The sequence below is a fragment of the Saccoglossus kowalevskii genome, chromosome 11 (genome assembly GCF_978046115.1).
Source record: "Saccoglossus kowalevskii chromosome 11, keSacKowa6.1, whole genome shotgun sequence".
Classification (NCBI taxonomy): domain Eukaryota; kingdom Metazoa; phylum Hemichordata; class Enteropneusta; family Harrimaniidae; genus Saccoglossus; species Saccoglossus kowalevskii.
In genome coordinates, this window is record NC_140651.1 from 20,979,095 (window position 1) to 21,002,077 (window position 22,983).

A 22,983-nucleotide genomic window follows, 5' to 3' on the forward strand; every position below is an offset into this window, starting at 1 on the left:
TCCACTTTTTTTTTTCTTTGGTTTTGTTATTTTCTAAGAAAAAAGGGTGTAATCTTCCAAAATGAAATTTACCAACGTAAATAAGTATGAGGTGTTTTTTCAGGGTGAAAAATCATTATTTTTTTTTTTTTTTACTCCCACTGATCACAATTTCCAGTGTTAACGATGTTTTAATTAGTTGCTGATACAGTGCAGGATAGAGGAGTGTTCAAAACTGGAATCCACCCATAGGAACATTTTCCTGACCACCAAATTGGAACTGCTCTGCATTCTGGTCCACTTGCGGGGCAATCTTGGCATCCTCCTCTTCTGAGCCAAAGTAATGTTCGATTATATCAAATGCTTTCTGATATATATCTTGGTTTTCATGACTCTGCAGAAACTCTATCTTGTCAAGGCCTGCCAAAGAGATGTGCAGTGCAGTGTAGTGAATTGATTAAACCAAATTTCGAAAGAGTTATGCATAGAAATATATTCAAACTTTCAAAATAATTCTGTTGAACATTTAGTGCTAAAATCAATTGCAAGATTTTTCAACAATAAAAAAATCACAAAAATATTTTGATCAACACCTGCAATCCATGTCATTTATGAATGAGCAAAACTTTTAGAGGAGAAAATAGTGTAAGTCAATCTTTGCTTTAACTATTCAAATTTTCACAAATTAAGTAACACAGACAGCTCACACAACTTCAGCATAAAAAAGATATGCGTTCTAAGGTTTGCAAGTCCACAAATGCCTTGAAACAATTTTTTATTAGCCAAGTAATTTCACTGAAAAGGCAAGTACCGTAAAATTCCTTTTTGAGGCCGCATCTTTAATAGAAGCCGCACCCCTAACTTGAGACATTGTTTCATGTTGAAATTGATATGTTTTGATCCCAGGGAAAAGTCTGCAATATAAGCCGCATCCCAAACTTTCACAAACCAAACAGCCACCACATATTTCAGAAAAAAATATACCATTTAATTTTAAATTAAGGCATAATTTTTCGAACATTTCAATGATTCCTGTCGCTTAAATTAGAGTCTAATTAAGGTTTTCCGTAGTCATTTACGCTTATTCCAGAGTACAGGTTTATTGTGGGTAACGTGACTGGGTAAACTGCGTTTCCACAGTGAGCTGTTATTATCTTCAAAAGTGTTAAATTCTTCTTCAATGCTCAGCTTATCTTTCGAAAACAACTAATTTCTTGATTTAAAAAAAAAAATCATGCCGTTTTTCCATCAAAATCAAACCCAAACGATCGCAGTACAACGACGGTAAATCTCTTCCCTGTTTCGTTTACCATGAGGTCGCTGAACTACATTAACATATTTAAATGAGCTATGGTAATTTAATCACGTTGGCACCATCCAGCGTTTCGATTGGTTAATTAGCGACTTGGCCTATCAGGTCAACATAACAGTTTCAAGTCACTAAAGATGTTTGAACTAACATGGCGGATATCGTATCGGTCAAGCATTTATATGTGACCAAAATCATTCGCTTGCGGTGAAACTAAGTTGAATTTTCACAACAATTCAACGAATTTATTTTTGTACATTATTGTAATCACTACTGATTAATAATCAGCAATTGTAACACTTCGAAAACAAGTAAGTTATTCACTTGTGTGAAACGCAGCATGACCGTTACCGTGATCATTTGCTACTAAGAATGCATTCGTTTTTGTTTTGACTTCTTTTAGAATATACTTTTCGTTATCAAAAAAAAGAAAATAAATATATACCGTACTCGACCGCGTAAGCGCCCAGGGGCCTCAACTCAGAAAATCACGATTTTTTAGGGGTGGGCGCTTACCCGAGCACCCCCCTCGAAAAAGAGTGCAAATGAAAAATGTTATTCATCAAGTGACAGATTATGTCTTTGAGGGAAATCAAATTACGAAATTAGTTGAGTCGTCATTAATTTTCACAATGAAGGAACAGAAATGATCACAAAAAATGTGCACATTTTATTACAATATTAATTACGTACCACCAGAATTTACGAAATTAAAAACATTTGAGTCTGTTGAAACACAGTCGAAGTCAAAATTGTCATATTATCTCCACTGATGAAGGTGTTGGATCGTACGCAAACTCTCGATGAAAATCACTTTCCGCCATGATGCATTTGCAGATTTCACCTGCAGCGGCGTCCTTTGACCTAATGGGTCAAGTTGGTTATTAACCAATCACAATGCTGTGTTGTACTGACGCAATTCTTCGGAAATTCCCGAAGACTTTCCGGTAACGCAATGCGGAAGTGAATTATCGATGTCGAAGTACGATCTGTTGGAATTGATACAAATCTATTTGTAGATATTATTTATTGTGCAGTATGTTATACAGTGTGAAATTTCGTTTGTGTACAAGTTTGTCTGCGTGTAAAAATCCGAAAGTGCCTTAGAATCGCAACAAAGTTGCAATCGAGTGTCGTGCATCTCATTAGCATATCATTATCCCTTCTGGCCTTTGTTTTCTGAAAAAAATTCCAACTGTTATCGAAGTGAATGCTCTAATTAAAGCCGCACCAAGACTTCACGCATCTGAATTCGTCCATTGGAAAAATCAATTTTAATTAAAGCCGCGGCCTCAAAAAGGAATTTTACGGTACTACATACTGCTTCCAACTGTCAATACAGAACAAAAGGAAGTAAACTCCCATTTATTGGCCAGCTTAAACATGTAGGTTTCCCACAAATCGCACATCTCAAGATGACTGACATTAATGATCAGGTCATTCTTGATCAAACAATTAAATAGTCAACTGGGAGAGATGAATTGTTTCAGTTACGAACATTGAGTTACGTACATCGGTTCACTCTCAATCAAAGTTTGAGTTGCTAAATTAAACAATAACAATTTATGTTGCCTGTAACTCAAGTTTGGTCAACTGTTAAATAAACAACGAGTAATATTTTGGGCGTGGTTTCGTGAAAGTGGTAGTGGTAATTTTTATAACTTGATGTTTTTGTGACTCTGTGTTGATAAATCGATGTTCATAACTCCAACAATTCAGCAACTGTGATACTGTTTACTGACAATCATTTTTCAGCATTACTGAAAAACTTGTGCATTTAACTTTCTCTATACATATTAATATCAGAGCTGTGTCCTCTCAAGCTCCTGTATGGCTCGGAAAGCTGGAGAATGGCAGCGAGTGACATCAAGCAGCTGTCAGTCTTCCACACAAAAAATCTGAGAAGAATCTGTAGGATTTTTTGACCCAACACAATATCTAACCATGACCTACTTAATAGATACCAGCAAGAAAGCATGGACAACATCATAGCGAGACGGCGCTGGAACCGGATTGGGCACGTGATGAGGAGGGAACCAAACAGCATCCCAAAAGTAGCCCTACACTGGACACCAGAGGGAAAACGAAAGGAAGAGCAACCCAAAACTACCTGGCGACGGACGGTAGAGAAGGAAATGAAAGCTATGAACTTGACCTGCAGATGTGTCCAGAAAACGTCTCAAAACAGGAGTGGAGAGCCTTTGTTGCTGTCCTACATATCACTTATGCTTAATGGGCAGTAAGTAAATACACATATTAATCCACTTTGAAATGATACATATGCTACGTTCACAGGACAGCATTTTATCGAAGCCCAACTGCTCGAGCCGGCTCGAGCCAGCAAAAATGGCCGTGTAAATGCGTTCGGCTCGAGCCAAGTTCGACTCCACTAAACCCTCGGGGTTGAACTCCGATAGGGTTGAGTCCCGACATGGCTCCAATCGTGTAAACGCATCGGGGCCCAACTATCGGAGACGAAATCACGCCCCCAATCGTCATCTTCGAGTAACCTCTCATTTCAATTATGGCAGAGACAACATTTTTCATAATTTCACGCAATTTTTAAAGACACTAAAGATAAAAATCGTAGTAGCGATCGCGGTACGGTGACATGTTCCTGGTAGGTTTAGATTCTTCCATAGTCCCTCTATGATAGATAGAGAGAATCTGTGATTCTTCCTAGTAGTTCAGATATCACTACAGTTGAATAGTTACAAAATGGCAATTTTGCATGACAATAACGCATTTTAGCTGCTCTGTTTCCTGTTTATTCAAGATACTAGTACCTAAATCATAATACCAGTCATTGTATTTTCTACCTCCATGCTCAGGCTTTTTTTTCTCCTAGCTCAACACTAATTATTCAAGGGCACTGTTGCGCTCGGCTCTGATCGAATTAAATCTAACTCTGGCAGATCTCGGCTCTCATTCGGCTCCCGACCGTATGAACGCATTGTAAATAATCTCCTGTTAATCCGTGGGAGGAGCAGTAGTTCAGCTCCGATAGAATGCTGCCGTGTGAACATAGCAATAGACTTACCATAACATTCCTCAACCATGACAGCATAGGGATTAACACCACCATTAGCTTTAGCATCTTGATCACCTAATCTTAATATGCTTTCTAGCCCACTCAAAGCAACCTGCACAATTTTGGCATCCATTACAGTCAATAAATCACACAGTGGTTGTATAGCACCTTGATCGATTATAAACCTGTAAATTATAAATCATTTACATCATGATTTTGACAGTTGCAATTATACTGAATATAAATATTAATTACTGTAAAATACTTTGTTTTCGCTATTTTCGCTGAAGGGATGATTCAGCAAAAATTAAATGAAATCCAAGCAAAAATACCCTTTTTCCTACATTTTACATTATCAAAAATCAGTGAAACAGTCGGCCATTTTGAATCTTATCTGAAAAACAAAATTATTTGATTTTGATGATTTTTTAGCACAAAAATGGCCGCCATTCGGCCATCTTGAATCAGATCGTAAAACAAAATGATGTGCATCAAGGTCCTATAAGTCTAATGTATATACCAAGTTTAAACAAAATCCATCTGTCAATGGCTGAGAAATGCTTGTTTTTGATGATTTTAAGCACAAAAATGGCCGCCATTCGGCCATCTTGAATCAGATCGTGAAACAAATTGACGTGCATATGTATACTATCATGTATGATGTATGTGTGAAGTTTGATTGTGATTGGTCCAGGCATTTTTAAGATACAGGTCCGGACGCACGCACAGACGCACGCACACACAGACACACGGAGGTCAAAACATAAGTCCCCGTTTTCGGACTGCGTCCGAACGGGGACTAATAATGTACTTTACAGTTTACAGAATGAATTTTGGGGAGTTCCGGCCACATAAATTGGTTGACCACTTTTACAATGTAATATATGTACATGTAGCATACCTAATAAGTTCTGGGGTTCCACCAGACAGCGCATTTGTTATAGCCCATGCAGCTTCTTTCCTAGTCTTGAATTCAGCTTTACCAAGTATATCAATTAACACTGGTATTATATTGGCGTCAATGACAGCCTACAAACATATACATAGAAAGTACATTGTCATACATGAGAAGAGAACACCAACTAACTAATTCTCTTGTTCACTACATATGGCTAGCAAAGGCATACCCACTGTACCTCAACAAAGCCTGTTCAGTGAATATGAATTAAAGTGCGCCCTCATCTGGCCATTTGTTTTTTTAATTAGCTACAACAGCTCTGATTGGGCTAAAGTTTTGAGGCACTCGCAACTAACAGCATGCATGCCACCACACACATGATTATTTCCTATGTACTTTTCTACTTATTTACTTACAGCAAGTGTCCTTCGAACAATATTCATTGCAATAGGAATTTGATGCAAGTGAGAGGTGAGTTGACATCTATATCCTCTATGATGATCACTGTGCTCAAATTTGTGTAGCCTTACCTGAATCTGCGCCCTATTTCCAGCTGTGATATTAGATATTGTCCAGCAGGCTTCTTTCCTGATTGATTCTTTATGGCTACTCAGCAGATGCAGTAAACAAGGGAGTGCCCCACAATTAAGAATTACCTAGTCAAGAGACAACAATGTCACATTACACAGAGTCTAATAACAGGTTGTACATGTATGGTTGACAGTAATTGGTATTCATGTCCTCTCCACAGAGTGCCCCACAATTAGGAATTGCCCTATATGAGGTAGTTCTGTGTAAAACAATTGTAATACACAAAGTACAATTGGTTATGGATCCACTGAATATTAATACAGGTTGAATTCTGCATCCACAAGATTCTGAGATATCTCACATGCCTTTGATTAGTTAACTACTTGACCATATGTCATCATTGTGTGGTACAGTCTTTGCTTGCAAGAATCTCTCAGTTGCATAATTTTGAATTTCTGATGACATCTAAATTATTTTTTTTAATGCCCATCTCGGACCTGATGTTATTTTTTGGCAGATTTGTGTAGTATCAGCAATGTTTTGTTATCTGTTTTATTCAGAATAATTACTGAATCAAACAAAATTTATCCTATTAAAGGCCCAGTAGCTGTAATGAAAACGTCTCTAACGGCGTTCTAAATAACTATTTTGGGTTGAAAACTTGTTGCATTTATCTTTGAAATTGCTTATCTACTGTTATAATAAAATGTACATCGATCTCTGTGCGGATACGAATGCGAAGAAAATGCTCACGATCGAACTCAACGCCATATTTCTAGGTGGTCTGACTGATCACGAGATGAAGAACTCCAACAATCATTGACGCTGCAGTTCGGAGTCTTCTACACCGATCTGACGCATATCGCGCTAGGTGTGCCGGGAGTTTGTTCGAAATTTCGAACGTTTCGAAGTCAATTGTCGATTGCCACGTATTTTACGGATATATTAAATCGTTTCAGAGACCTGTTTACTAAATAATGATAAATGAAACTTAGAAAGCTTGTAAGAACAATCTGGGCCCAAATCGCACAAATTGCAATAAGTTTAGCTGGTTCGGATGGAGTTCTACGCGTGATTTTATTGCGCTCAAGGACGTTCTATTTTCGAACTAGTTGAAACCGGAAATAACGCAACTACTTTCGAACTTCAAACACAAATTTGATTATCATTATTATGTGTTAGTTTCTGTTGTTTCAAAGATTGAATTATGTATGACAATAATATTTCACTCTATAAACAATATTTCACTAAAATATGTGATTCAAAGGCAACCCAAATTGTAAAAAGCAATATCAAGTTCTGCGTATAAACACTGTTGTAAAGAGGCGGCGGAGCGGAATTTTAGCCAAAATCGACTAGTAAGGCGTCATATGACACAGGTTTGTGCGGGGACAGCGCTTCCGGTGACGACACAACGAAGTACTCGGAATTGCGCACGCGTAAACAATCAGTAATGACGTATGATGGTTTAACAAACGGAGCTTAGGGTACGTACAATAAACACTTCACGATGTTGATTCAGTGCTTTTAGCGAGCTTATAAAGCATACAGAAGGGCCTGGTACCAAATAATTGAACTAGTTTCAGCTAATAGAACGGAAATAATTGCTATTCATGTAGAACACGTTTGCAATACAAAAAACTAGGTCGTTACAGCTAGTGTATCTTTAATTCACTCACTTGAAAAAACAATTAATTTACATTTTTTTTATGGTAATTATTCTCAGTAAAGATATTTAAAAAAAAAAATCCACTCTAGATTCTAGTGTTAGCCCCCCAAAAATTATTTCACTGTTATCACAACTACTACATGTATGATGTATTTGTGCTCATTCCATAGCAAACTACAGAGTGCAGTTAAGGTTCACTTTAAATTACAACCTAACCAAATAATGAATTTAAAAGATATATTTGTAAATACTTATATTTACCTGTGTTTGCACATCATCACCGGTTACTATATTACCAACTGCCCTCAATGCCGATGATACAACACTTTGACTTGTATGCCTGCAGATAAACAAAAACATGTTCATTTAGTACTAGAAATCATAATTAATTGTATAGGGCTTAATTTGACAAATAGCTTAATGAGCTAAATTAAACCGAGCAAAATAATTTATTTTCATTTTACAAACCAGTGAATTTAAAACTTAAACACAGTGAATAATTTAACTCTCTATAGTATCAGAGAAACTATAACAGTAACATACTAGTAGAATTATCGGGAAAGCTATTATAATGTACATGTAAGGTTATTACGAAGATACCTTAAAGTATGCATGAAGACAGTACAGCGGCAGTATCGAACGGCGCGCAATGGCGGTCGATGCGACAGCTAACTGCCTGAGTGCATACTTTGTGGTATTCTTGTAATAACCTTATTATTATACATCTTTTCCTACCAAGGATACATCATGCGAATGCCGAAATCTAAAAAGTTTAGAACATAATTAGCGAATTTCTTTGTATGGAGTCCGGTCAAACCCTGATGGCAGCCATCTTTGTTTTTATTATTAGAGGATGCTTACGAGCGTAATCATTCCATATTTGGAATTCACATTTCCTAATATTACGGCACGCTGTAACTTATGGCGCTACGGTGACAGATGTATTATAATAGTAATTCATTCTCTATTGTCAACCATAATCCTGTACAGATACATATACTTTTACACACTATCTCTTATCACAACTGTTTTGGTCAATGTGATTAAAATCAGGTGTAATGTGAGAGGCTCTGGTCAACAGTCTACATTACCTCTAAATACATCCGACCAAATACCTTTTCAAATCAAGTTTAAATTTAATCAATGTATGTGCAGGAGTTTTCACATTCTATTGCCCTTGTATTAACATAGGGTAAACTACTGAACTGTTGTACATGTACCTTTACAAAAAGGCCTGCACCCTATCCTTTTTTATCTTTCAGATAAATATGGTTATTCTCTTATATGACTAAATGCCTAATTTGTGTGACAATATTCACAATGATTATGCAATTTGTTTACAATGGTGATTAACCAAACCTTACAGTGAAGTTTTTACAATGAGCTTTTTTATTGATGTCACTAGTGATATTATTCACAAATCCTGATTACCAAAAAGACAGATAACAGTAATATTCTGGAATGGATCAGGTCGCTGGTTTTGCAGTTAAAGTTTCTGCTGTGAAAGTTTTCAAAATACCATACCAAATCAGAAGCGATATTTCACACTAAACTATCAGTCCTGTAAAATTAGAAACCGTGCCTTCTATTACAATGGTACAATGCAACGGAGGGGATGTGGCTTCTATTAGAGTATCTACACATTTGAGAAATTATGAATTTTTGGTTCTCAATTATTCAAAAAGAATGGGTGCGCCTTTTATTAGAGATGTGGCTTCTAATACAGTCAAACCTGTCTATAGCGGCCACCCAAGGGACTTTGAAATTTTGGCCTTTATAGACAGGTGGCCTTTCTATACAGGTTCACTAATTTATTCATGAATATTAATTAGGCACTGAATGTATTAAAACGGATCTCGCACAACCATCTGACACACTATTACACTACTGTACACAGTATCCAAACACTTTATTACAAATAAAAATGTTGATTTTAAATTGTATTATGTAAACTAAAATCATTTCACAAAAAATCGATCATTGCACAATAATGAGTAGTATGAAAATTATTTGAAGATTTGTACAGTAAAGTTGATGTTCAGCAGCAGTTTCAGTCTCATTTCCTACTAAAGAAATCACTCAGCTTGCTTTGCTTAGCTATTCTGAATTTCTTTGTTTCTTTAAATATCTATTGTGTCTGGTAACTGTTCTAATAAATCGGAATGTTTCTGGGCTATAGCAAATTCTTTCAAAGAGAAGGAAGAGGGACAGTTAGCAGTGCTTTATTGATCCCTACAACGTTACGTATACGGAAAGAACACTTATCTATTGTATCCTTCCAGTTACATGTACGTGACAACTTGAAAGTTTTCTCCCAAATCACAATTCCCTTAACATTTCGTTCATTTTTTTTCAAAAATTTTCTCGACCTACCTCACTTACGAAATGGTTGATCCCTAATCAAAACATTACTTTGCGCAATCGAAATCTGTGCGACTTCCATGTTATTGTACTGGTGCAACAATGGGAACATGTGAAATATGCCTGGCGGCTTTGGCCGGCCATGGAGGTAATAATGGGCCGGCGAACTGGGGTCAATTTAACATCATTGTTAAAAGCATCTATTGTTACATGTACCGAGGCAGTAGCGACCGAAAAAAAAAATTTGAACGAATTTAGTTCAGACAACGAGACGATACTGCACACACATTCCCTCGCAGTGATCGATACACACTAACGCAGGGCTAACGGAAACTACTCTTCTTTTTGACCCGAGTTATCATAACCCCGGAAGAACAAGAACGCACATGCGCAAGGCTAATTAGCATAATTTATTTGGATGGATAAACAGGCATGGCGTTGATTTTTTTACTTTTTGCTATCAGTTCCAGTTACATGCGTATTTATCGGTATTTATAGGTGTTCAAAGTGAATAAATATCGATACTAAATAACAAGTGAGCTGTTATGTTTTTTTTGTTGGTAATCAATTCGATCGAGAATTTACCGTCGGCATTCCGATTCACCCCAGCCACATGCATAGGGACCGTGACTGTGTCCTGGCGACTCACAACTTTTGCGGGTCGTCATCGTTGTGATCGCTCGATTCATTAATTGAACAAAATTGTAAGTTATTCCAATGGTATACATATTTCAACAAAACATTAATGACAGCATGTTTTTTTATCAAGACACTTTCAAATTCGTAATTATGTTTTTGGCGTTCCATAGCCATCGGTACGGTGTGCTTGCCATGGTAAACTGAATTATAAACAAGAATAAAACATAATTGCCGAAGCCATCGGTTGAATGAAAGGTGTGAAAACGTGCTAACTTTGTCCTTTGTGAGCTTATTAGTTGTCTGAGGTGGAAGGCAGTAGTCTGCAAGACATCCGGGAACTATGTCCGTTATATGCAGTTCAACTGTTCACTGCGGCCGCTGAAGCGTGGCCGTTGGCCGCGTTAGGCAGGTGGCCGCTGTAAACAGGGTACTTTACATGTAAAATTCGTAGGGACTGTTCGGTTGTGACCGCTATAGGCAGGTGGCCGCTATATCCAGGTGGCCGTTAACACAGGTTTGACTGTACAGATTTTACGGTACAGTGTTTTCCATACCAAAGTTTACTCAGGGATTTTTCTCAAAAAAAAAATGCTAGAGGAGCACTGCAATTCAGCGGCACCAAATTGGGGAAATAGGGTTCTCCCTACCAGGGTGTGGAGTTTTTGATAATTCTACGTTAAAATGAAGCATTCTATAGCCATGGGGCCAAAATTACTATCAGACAGGTCACAGTTGAATAATGGCCACATGTGATCCCTGGTCATTCAGAATTTTATGGTTGCCAGAGGAACTGCTCCCCAGGGTAAGAGGGCGCATGGCCATGGCATGAGGGCGCTGCGCCCCTGTTCCCTTGTTTAAAAAAATCCCTGATACTCACATCAGAAGCTCAACTAATCTCCTGCAGACACCGCTATCAATAACTGCTTGAATCTTTTCATTAGGACCATCAGATAAATATGACAGTGCCCAGCATGCATCTGCTAACACATCAGCATCATTACTAAAGAGAAGTCGGGATAACACAGGTAGACATGGAGAGACTTTAGTGAAATCGGGCGGTGGATTTTTTCCTCTACAAAGGTTGGACAATGCCCACACAGCATTCCTGGTCATGGACAATCTGTTTGATTTGGTGAGAAGTTGAAGTAATGGTACTAGAATACCACAATCCAGTACGTAATCTCGACAGTCAGGACTGTCACCAGCTATGTTTCCTAGTGCCCAGACAGCCTACAAGAGAACAGGTAAAACAACATAGAGTGTCAGCAATATTTTAACAGTTTGACATTTACATAACATTTTGTTAATTGATTGATTTATAGAATCAGACTAATCAATTGATTTTAGATCATTGTTGTGAAGGAGCAGATTTCATGAATACTCACATTAGGAAATAAAATTCTTCAAGCATGTTACTATAAAAAATGTTGTAAAGTAACTAAGACATTTTGTCATCTCCATTCAATAGTTTTGGCCAGAAGCAAGTAAAACATTGCAAGTTTGAAAATTAATTCAGTTGCCATGTATGTTACTAATAAAGTTAACACCAGTCCGGTTGCAAACAAGTGACACTCCCTGTGATCTAGCCTGACAAGGTCACGTGAGTTGCGCCCTCCGTGGCACTCTAAACCCAACACACGCCTGACAGAACAATATAGTTTTTCACTTCCCTCGATGATATTTTGTCGGTACCAATCAAACTGCAGGAATGTCAGAAAGGGATAACCATCAAAGAGCAACCATTCAGGGCAGAGTTTATTTGTTTGTTGACATAATGTGTGATAAGGTGCTGGCAAATTTTCGCTCAATGTTTATTATCTTGTTGAAAAACAGTCTGTGATTTTTGCAGACAATGCAAACACGGTTTTGATTGACTGTGTTACCATGACCATCAAAATGAATATTCATTGCAAGAAGGCGTGAACTTTGCGAATCCGCAGTATTAATCTTGCCGATGAGACATACACTATTCTGTCAGGAGTTAGTGAGGTCTGATGCCGTTCGGCCAGCGAGGGCGCTAACTCATGCCTACATGTTAGGCTACCTATGACCAGGGTAAACAAAAAGACACTTGGATCATAAAGTTAGCAATGAGGGTGAATGGAAAGCAGTACGACTGAGCTCCTACCTGTTCTTGTACATCTTCATGATATTCAGCACCTAGTAACAGAATAAAGATTGGTACTGCTCCAGCCTCTATTACTACTCTTGTCTGCAATGTGGTTCCTGATGCAATGTTAGTTAGTGCCCAGGCTGCTTCAAACTACCAAGTAAACACATACATCAATGTTAATATTCACATCACCAGGCTTATACAGTCGCACACCTCCCCAAGAGTCAGCAATCTAACTCAACTTTGATCCCTACAAAATCAGTCATGTTAGAGAACACACTACTGTTCACTCGTATACCTTAAAAAAAGGAACCTGCAACTCCTCTCAGAGAAGAAAGAAAATCCAACTACCTATGTGAAAGGTGGGTTATAATCTCCAGTACAGTTGATTCAATTAATACATACTGTAAAATACTTTATTTTAGTTTGAAGGAATGATTCACTGAAAATAAAATCCAGCGAATACAACTTTTTCCCTATATTTTACATTCAACTTGTCAAAAACCAGTGAAAATAAATTCCATACAAAACACTCATTATTAGTTCCAGCTAAAATAAAGTATTTCACAGTATAATGGTAGACTTAACATCTGAAACAATTTTAGTTGTTACCTTTTTATGCTTTTTTTTTATGTATGATAAGTTATGATGTACTAATATCAACATTTGTAATAGTGTTCTGGGTGGTCTAGGCTATATTGGTTCCAAATATATGATTACAAATTCACTTGTTAAAATAATACAAAGTTCACCAGTTTTGTTTCCTTGTAGAGAAACTGTTCCTTTTCCTGTTTTAATAGCGGAATAAATACTGTTACCTTCGCTCAATTTTTCATTTGTATCAATAAATGGACTGGGGTATTCAGGTAGTTTTGATAAAATGTAATTTTTCTGATTATACATGTATTCTAACCACAAAGTTCATTTTGTGTAACCCCACTCTAGCACTTTAAGGCGTTAATTAAGTAAGGGATAATAAATAAGTTTATATGAAAGAAATGCCCACAGTAGTATGTCCCTGTTTTCTAAGGTTTATGGTTCACCTTATAAGGTCAACTTTTAAAGTTACTTCCAATGAGAGTTTAGCAACTGGCTTAATCAAATTTTCAGATCAAAATCCCTGTCAGGCTATATAAGCCAAGTTGTATTTCATATCACTGCACTATACATAACACTGTAATGTTCCAGACAGTGTGTTCATTACTGTCACAACGTTAGAAGATTTCCTGCATACAACTACGTTCATACATTCACCAGTCATCTTTGAGTTATTCTAACCTTTCTCCCCCCCAACACACGATTAATCATGAAAGGGAAATGGAATCACCTGTAACGAACAGTTGCCTTGCCTTTGTAAGAATTCAACAAACCTAGGTACAACACTGCACTGTATTACTTCATCAATTGGTGGATTTGGTTCTAAAATATGAACAATATGAAAAAATATTATTGGTATTGTATGTGGTGAACATAGGTGTAAGGTAGAATGATCTGAAAACTGATATAGGATGTATGTGTTTGAGTACTGTAGTTGGAGAACAAAAGAACCACTTTAGAAACATCAGCCGTGTAATACGAGGTTATCGCAACAATACCACAAGAAAGAACATTGGTTGAAATATTTAAAAATCATGAAAACAAAAATTATTATTTGTACGCAGTAAAAACATTTCCACCATCATATACACATGTTTGTGCTGCACAATTCATAGCAGTTTGTGATTTCAAAACATGGCAGTTGACAGTACTTCAGACAAAGGAACCATACAAGTCTGTAACAAGAACATTAATATGCATGCCCACAGTACAGGTCAGTGGGGAGGCAGACTAACGTGACAATCTATTGACATCCTTAAAATAGATGACAAGTCTTTCTACGTGTACAGTAATTACTGAGAGGGGTGACACTTGTGACTGTTGAGAACTATGTATCCTCACCTCTAGATAAAAGTTTTCTAAATCTCTGTGTGGCATTCAATTGTTGTTCTATATCTTCACTGTAAACAGCTTGCAGCATATCTTGTGTTACACATCCCTGCAATAGAGACAAAAATTTACATTTTTATTCCATTTTTCTGTCCTCCTAATTCTTTAGTTCCTATATTAGCGAAAAAAAAATAGGCAAGACTTGTTGTGACCATCTATTGTTATTTTTATAGACTATTTTAAAGAAAATTATGCAGAACATATATCCCAAAATTGTTAATTTGCTCACCTATTCTAATCAATAGACTATTGTACAAAATAAACTGAACAATGTAGCCTAGGTATTAGCAGTGTGCTCTCTGGATTTCTGTGAGTGTTAGTAAATGTGATAATTCAGAACAGAAAACAGATGGAAAACATTACATACATATATACAATGTGCATTTTTACTTATTTATTTTAACATTTACTTATGACGGAGAAAGCACAGATCAGACAAAACACAGTTCTAAAGTTTTTTTTATAGAGCATGTACAAAATAGATGTTATTTTTGTGCAAGTTGAAATATTGTCAATCATGCAAGCAACATTCATTTCCAACTCATGGGTTGACCTATAGATGACCCATGACCTTATCTGTGATATATGGCATGTAACGTATCATTAGCTGGCTCTGAAGGAATCATGCACGTAGTCAACTAGCAAAAACACATCAATCAACATCGCCCAAAAGCTGTTGAAGAAGTTTGTCTGAAAGTTATTAGACAACAAATGAAATGAAATATGTTTGCTTTCTACTTTCGTTATAATGACCCACATTCATAGCTCACTTAATAAACAGTGGCACACAAGTAAAATATGTGTCGTTGAAAAAAAATAATTAAAAAAAGACTTTGTTGGGATTTAACTATAACTCACATTACCATATTTGCTACATTAGTAGAGCTTGTATTTATGTACATGAGAGGTGAGTCTATACTGAAAACAAGTTGTATTTTAATGATGCAATAAATGCAATGTATGTGCACTTTCTTAGCGATGAGTTTTTATCAAACAAATGAAATGACCTTCAGGGGACTATACAAATTACTTGTTTCTCACAATAACTTTAAGTTACAAATGACGTCAGCCAGGTCATTAAATATTCGGGATGATGTTCTATTCAGACAAACAATATCTGTAATTTTTCAAAGGCAAACACTTTGGTCATCGAGGAAATTGCTTTTGATATCTCCATGATTAGTTCAAGCCCTCGTTGCTGTATATACTGTCTGATTTAGGCTAACTTCTGTCTTTTAATATTATCATGCTGGGTATAAGATCATGACTGCTATGAGGCCACAGCTATCAGGCTGGCTATGAGGTCATTGCTTTTATAAGGCTGGCTATGAGGACACAGCTATCAGGCTGGCTATGAGGTCATTGCTTTTATAAAGCTGGCTGTGAGGACACAGCTATCAGGCTAGCTATGAGGTCATTGCTTTTATAAAGCTGGCTGTGAGGACACAGCTATCAGGCTAGCTATGAGGTCATTGCTTTTATAAAGCTGGTTGTGAGGACACAGCTATCAGGCAGGCTATGAGGTCATTGCTTTTATAAAGCTGGCTGTGAGGACACAGCTATCAGGCTAGCTATGAGGTCATTGCTTTTATAAAGCTGGCTATGAGGACACAGCTATCAGGCTAGCTATGAGGTCGTTGCTTTTATAAAGCTGGCTGTGAGGACACAGCTGCTTGTATCAGCTGGCTATTAAGTCATTGCTTTTATAAAGCTAGCTATGAAGACACAGCTACATGTACCAGCTGGGTATGATATCATTGCTTTTATAAGGCTGGCTATGATCAGGCTGGCTATGAGGTCATGGCTATTATCAGGCTGGCTATGAGGTCATGGCTATTGTCAGGCTGGCTATGAGGTTGTGGCTATTGCTAGGCTGGCTATGAGGTCGTGGCTATTGTCAGGCTGGCTATGAGGTCGTGGCTATTGCCAGGTTGGCTATGAGGTCGTGGCTATGAGGTCGTGGCTATTGTCAGGCTGGCTATGAGGTCGTGGCTGTTGTCTGGCTGGCTATGAGGTCATGGCTGTTGTCTGGCTGGCTATGAGGTCATGGCTATTGCCAGACTGGCTATGAAGTCGTGGCTATTGCCACGCTGGCTATGAGGTCGTGGCTATTGCCAGGCTGGCTATGAGGTCATGGCTATTGTCAGGCTGGCTATGAGGTCGTGGCTATGAGGTCGTGGCTATTGTCAGGCTGGCTATGAGGTCGTGGCTATTGTCAGGCTGGCTATGAGGTCATGGCTATTGTCAGGCTGGCTATGAGGTCATGGCTATTGTCAGGCTGGCTATGAGGTCATGGCTATTGTCAGGCTGGCTATGAGGTCATGGCTATTGTCAGGCTGGCTATGAGGTCATGGCTATTGTCAGGCTGGCTATGAGGTCATGGCTATTGTCAGGCTGGCTATGAGGTCATGGCTATTGTCAGGCTGGCTATGAGGTCATGGCTATTGTCAGGCTGGCTATGAGGTCATGGTCATTACCATACTGGCAATTAAGTCGTGGATATTTTCAGGCTGAAGTCATTGATATTATCAGGCACTCCTTACCTGTCCCCCAGTAGTTGAACTACTTACAGCTGTATCTTGCAGCACAGATGATAATTCTGATGGCACATCAACATTACGCCGTTTAAACAGCTGAAACAAATAATTTCAATAATTTAATCCATGTGAAACAGTTGTAATGAGATAGTACTGGCAACACAGGACATCTGACAATAATGCAACACAGAATAATAACATGGCACAACTACAGCGCGCACACACACACACACACACACACAATATAGTTTATTGATACGCAAGATAGAAATGACAAATACTATTTTTCCCCAAGGATGCATTCCATTGTTGTTGTAAAACTAACAATGCTGTACATACATTTGAGATGTGTAAATCTACACTGATGTTATTTGACCTTGAATTGCAAGGTTCTTAATTTTTATCACAATGCCAAGTATTTTTTTTACTCTTAACAGTATCAGCCACAGCGGCTCTGTGGGTATCAATGTCTTTAACTTTTAATATATGTAAAAATATTCAAATAAACTCATAAAACAAACTAGAGATTTTAATTTTTATATAGTACTTACATTATTTGTAATATTTAATCAATTCAATAAGTTTTCATTATTTTTGAGTCCAGGAAAATATAGAAATTTTGTAAAAGCGAACGTTTTACTGTGTTTCTTAAAATGTGTAGTGTTTGCAAAATTTAAACACGCCCTTTCAGTTTCAGTTTATAACTTGGCGTAAAAGGAAACCTAAAAGCTAAGGTGTTTAAGAGTTACAATGACTGAAATCTGACTTTTTGTTGTTTATCTACTTACTAATTCTTGTCTTTACAACAATAAATTATGTTCAAGAGCATGCTAAATTCACCTAACCTAGGAAATATGTAATTTATATAACAATAACAGGAGTAAAATCAGTGTTCTGCCCAGGATATAAACCGCATGGCAGAACTGACACAGTGCTTTGTTTTACCGCCTAACTGGTCGGATACCAGAACAGTCAATACCCTGACAGCCGGTCACAGAGGTTTTGATAAATTACTGAAAACTTGTATATTGTTGTATCACTCCAGATGCAATAAAAGTTTCATTAGCAAATCATTTTGTGCATTGTGTTATCACAATATCTGTTTAATTATGCACATAATATGCAAATGTTATGCATGTAAATATTTACCATAATGATGGTTTAAATTTTGGGAGAGTGGTCAAGGAGGAAACAACTGAAATCTACTTCGCAGACCAATCATTAGAGAAAATGGTTCCCACCAAACACCATATTTGTTCTGTTAGTAGTGTATGTGATTACATAAATGACAAAATCTAAGTCTACGTCAACATTTTAATTATCCAGCATATGTTTACATACAATAATTGGTTTACACCTGCTTTTACTAGAAATGTGCTTCTAACAGAGCAAAAACAGCATTATTTTTGTGATATTGTTCATCTTCTATCAGCAAACAGAAAATTCCATATTCTAATTTTTGACAACTTACAAAAAAAACTTGAACGCAAATAGATCTACAGAAATGTTTGGTAATTTTTGACTGTTGCACAAACTTTTGACATTGCAAACAATACAACTTTAAGACATGGGGATATTTGTCGTAGTCAAAATGTCTTTGTGAAATTATATACCCATGAAAGCACTGAAATCATCAATTCATGTAAATTCAGTGGTCTCAAACATTACTTACTTGTTCCTCTCTTTTTTGTTTCCTCAGTTGTACGCCTTCTTCTTCTCTTCGCCTTCTCATTTCTTCAGGATTCAATGCTTTATTCTTGTATGATTTTAGCCGCTGATTTTCTTTATTTGGACTCGCCATGATGACAAAATCTTAGAAATAAAAATCAACTGCAGTTATTCAAGTTAAATACAGCACACATGTTTCTAGGATTCAAACAATATAATAACTGTGGATTTATTTTTTTGGAGATATTTCCTCTTTTGCGTGTCAAGAACACACTTACAAATTTAGCAAGCCTTATTTTACATTGTACATGGGACACTGTTTATAACGCAATCTCTCATGATTTTTACACATGGACCATGATCCAAGATAAGCCCCCCCCTTCACATACACGACAGCCAGGGCTTTAACTTCACCATTATTGAGGCAATGAATTTTCTTACAATTTTGAAGGAAATCAAAGACAATCAGGTGGGGAACCTAGCCAATGGTGTGCATGGCCCATTCAGATCCCTGATGTGGTCCTAACTGATATCCCATCCATTATTCACACATGAGTGAGGTCTTGGTTGACAGCATCAACTACAATTATTTCCCAGTTGACGGCATAAACATACATGCTGGGATTAAAGTGTAACTGAATTGGGACAATTGACTTTCTTTGTGTGCAAAATTTATTTATAAACAACATTATGAAAAAAAAAAAACAAGTGAAAAATGTACATAAATTAAATAAACGATCAATAATAATGTTCTGGATAAGGAAACGCCCATGTCCAATTTCTTGGCCGACTCAGAACGAGGCTTCAGCTAGAGAACCTAATTAGCATGTAAGGGTGATTTGTGACGTCACGGGGGGAACTTGTCATCGTTTCACAATGGCCGCTATACGCATGCAGTGCTCGGAAAGCGACACGGAATCTATCTTATCATCGTCTGACGAGAGTTATGAGATCGAGGAATATGATGACAACGAGAGATGTCACGATTTTGTTTTACAGTGCCAGGGACAAAGTGGCCCATACAGGTTTGAACCTGCGAGAAAATACGCAAAGTGGGTGATCGTGTACCTCCCCAAAATGACCATGACGATTCAGGCACCCGGTTAAGGCACAGGCACAGAGTTTGAACATCGTGACCGAAAATCTTAACGTTGTTATTTTTATTAAACTCCACCTGAACAATGTATCAATCAATAATGTTAGAAAATCTGCACTCTAAAATGTAAATTTGTGTGCGTCCGGTAGGACGCGAATACCTACAACTGCAAGATCGAAACAAATGAAATTGTACTGATAAATGATTCGGGCGTAAATGATACGTACTGATTAATGATTCGGGCACTGCAGATAACGTTATGAGGAGAAGGTCCATTCCAATATTTCCTGGTGTTCTTGACGGCTTTGGTCCACTGATGCCGTAAATTCGAATTATTGTTGTTCCCCCCCCCCAAGGAGAAGACAAGCCGAAGGACCATAAAAGCATAATATTACACGTCTTTGTGTATTTGTCAATTTTGCATATATTTGGTATATATATGTTCGTATATATATCTAGAAAAATCTCGTCTTTCGTTAATAATTTCATTTGTTTGAAAGGTCCACCGACCGTGTCCCAATAATTTGTTTGGAATATCGATCCCCGTTGGTTTCTCCAAACGGCCCCGACGTCCGCCATTCAACACAATCAGCATTTATTTATAGCAATTCACCGGGATCATGTTCCGTAATTTACTGTAAAACCAAATAATGAAACAAGTACTATTTATTATATATTTTTTTACCTCTCGAAACTACAACAGTGCGTAGAGTTATTGCAGTGGAATAGTCGCCTTGAAATCGATGGAACTTCAACTATCCATTTCTCACCTTGAAATAAAAAAAATCGAAGAGCATCGGGGGATATATTATTAACCAGTCTTGCCAATCGCTAGCTTTATTTTATTCGAATCCATAAAATTCATGAGTTTTTCGACATTTGTTGGCAACTTCCGCGCTAAAAATGGATGAAAATGTGGGTGTGGTTCTCTCGCAAAGTTCTGTCGATAATACGGACAAATATGGTTCTGTGACCCAGGTCGTGCCCCGATCAGGTGACTCTCATCCAATCCATGATGTTGTAACAAAGCATATTTGATGCAAATTGAGGGTCGTCGTACCATCCAATCTCCGGCATCGATTCAGTTTTTTTGCGCTGTGACAGGCTTCACAATTATTCACTGAAAAAACATCGGCATATTTTGACCATGGAGCTCCATGTTTTGACAAACGGATGGGATTTGACCTCAGTTCAAAAAAAGAAAAAAGAAACAGGGCTGAGATACAAATCAGTTTTGTGAGTTGGGAAATAAGATAAACCAGACTAGGCTGGGGTCGACGATTTTCAGTATCGAAGGACTTCCGTGTGAATCATAATTTTCAAATTGTTCATCGGCTGGTCACCAAATACGTCCATGCTGATCGTGACTTAATTTAGAAAATTGGATGTCAAATTTTACCAAAGACCGACGCCTTCACAACCATCCAATCATAGGTGGGAATGTACGCACTTGTTTTGGAACTTTGTATCAAGATGACTGGCGACAACGCCGACGCACCAGGCAGCGTACGTGGGTTTTGCATGTATTAATAGTCCGGGCATGGGATCGGTTCTCTTATCAGCAAATAAAATGAGTGAAAAAAAGGTAATTTTATAACAAGAACAGTTTCATTTCGTATATAGCAAATTTTGTTGTATCCGAACGACGATTGCATCGTGTGATTTAAATTTATCACAATTTTCCTTGCAGCCAATACGACACTCGTCACCTTGCCGATTGTAATTTACTTCACAAAGTTGTTGGTGCCCAATACTCGCAACACTAAAATAATTCAACAAGATATCTTTTTAGTAAAATGTCATTTTACTCTTGATTATTTTATTTTATTTTATTATTTTATTCAACAGCTGAAAAATTGTGTGAAAGCCAATCAGTACTCTCAAATGCCTCAAGGGAAAAGTCAATGCATATACAAATTCACAAAAACAATAGTTGATTTGGAAGTTGCACAGGGATGTTATTTGGATCCATTCAAGCAAGATATTTAAATGAAAATAGCACGACACATACAGGTTTTCACTAACTATATACATTTTCTAGTTTTCTGATTCTACGACAGACATTATAGAAACCAAATACAAGGACTGAACAGGGAGCAAATCCTAATTCACTTTCACTTGTATTTACAACTTTCACGAAGTCAAAGTGAGTTTCAATTTTGATTATTTCTGAAATATGGTAAGACATTCACTGTTTTGACTTCCACTGAAATAATTAATTAACTGAAATATTAAAATGTTATATGTATATTGTCACCGCATATAGGGAACTCACGTGGTACTGTATGTAACTTGTTTCGATGTCATATATCATAACAAAGTGGTGTTTAAAAAAAACAAACAAAAAAACAAAAACAGAAAGATTATGTAAAAGTAATAAAGGATGCATTATTTACTCCTGTAACCCATAGAACCCTACATCTGACACTGACAGGATGTGAAATTGTGATACTTGTCGCCATTTTGGAATGCATGTCGTAATACCTTTCTGTTAACTGATTGGTGAGGGAGAGAAACCATGGGCGAATTAACAGTTGAAGTTCTTTAATAAAGACAATCAAGCTCTGACATTATACGCGGTGAAGATTGCATCTATTAGTTGTGAACACGCAAATCATAAAACGTTGATAACACCGATTGAACAGTTCGACATTCGATGAGATTCTGGCACGACATGGGGGAAAATTGTTTCAATCGCGAGTCGAGTCTGACATCACCTCCTTGATGATTTGTGTCGTGTTACCACACACAACTTCTGATTTTCTGGACTTTAGAAGACGGCCACATGTGTCTGTTGAGATGTACAAGGCTAAATGCTCAACAAATGTGAGTAAACAAGAAAAATTGACTTACTTTGTAAATTCTATTTTTTCGCAAACACGAACCTGCCAATATTGAGGAAAACGTTTATGCGCATGCGTGAAAATTAAGGCGCAAAATATCGCGAGTTTCTGCGAGATATGCCAATTTTTCCGAAGACGATTATCTTAAATAACCAATAATAACCAGAAATGTTTTGAAATAGTTGTATTATTTCATCAAAATAAAAATGTATTTTCACAAATAATTGATATTCAACTACAATAGCAAGTAAAAATCACCGAAACGTGCATATCACACAAGCAAATCGTTGTCCCCTCTCTCACTTCAACAACTTGGACTCGCC

At 37.2% G+C, this 22,983-nt stretch overlaps 2 protein-coding genes across 3 annotated transcripts in view; one reads left to right on the forward strand and one right to left on the reverse strand.

Moving 5' to 3' along the window:
- On the reverse strand, positions 1–22,750 carry LOC100366324 (importin subunit alpha-7). Of its 2 annotated transcripts, none has more exons than NM_001184912.1 (12): positions 22,671–22,707; positions 18,726–18,865; positions 17,087–17,149; positions 14,469–14,565; positions 13,858–13,949; positions 12,546–12,680; positions 11,295–11,647; positions 7,679–7,757; positions 5,748–5,873; positions 5,221–5,348; positions 4,329–4,504; positions 1–399 (listed from the first exon to the last, which is right to left on the reverse strand). In NM_001184912.1, exons 2-12 carry the CDS (start codon positions 18,852–18,854, stop codon positions 209–211), a joined length of 1,569 nt encoding a protein of 522 aa, NP_001171841.1. In that variant the 5' UTR covers positions 18,855–18,865; positions 22,671–22,707; the 3' UTR covers positions 1–208. The 2 variants fall into 2 exon arrangements, with proteins under 2 accessions (NP_001171841.1, XP_085360986.1); XM_085504860.1 differs by having other exon boundaries at positions 55–399; positions 17,060–17,149; positions 22,671–22,750.
- Positions 22,477–22,983, forward strand: part of LOC102804794 (protein MIX23-like) — a 9,278-nt gene continuing 8,771 nt past the window's right edge. The window contains exon 1 of the mRNA XM_085505006.1: positions 22,477–22,643. Within this exon, the coding sequence (XP_085361132.1) occupies positions 22,542–22,643 (102 nt within the window). The 5' untranslated portion in view covers positions 22,477–22,541. The remainder of the gene's footprint in view (positions 22,644–22,983) is intronic.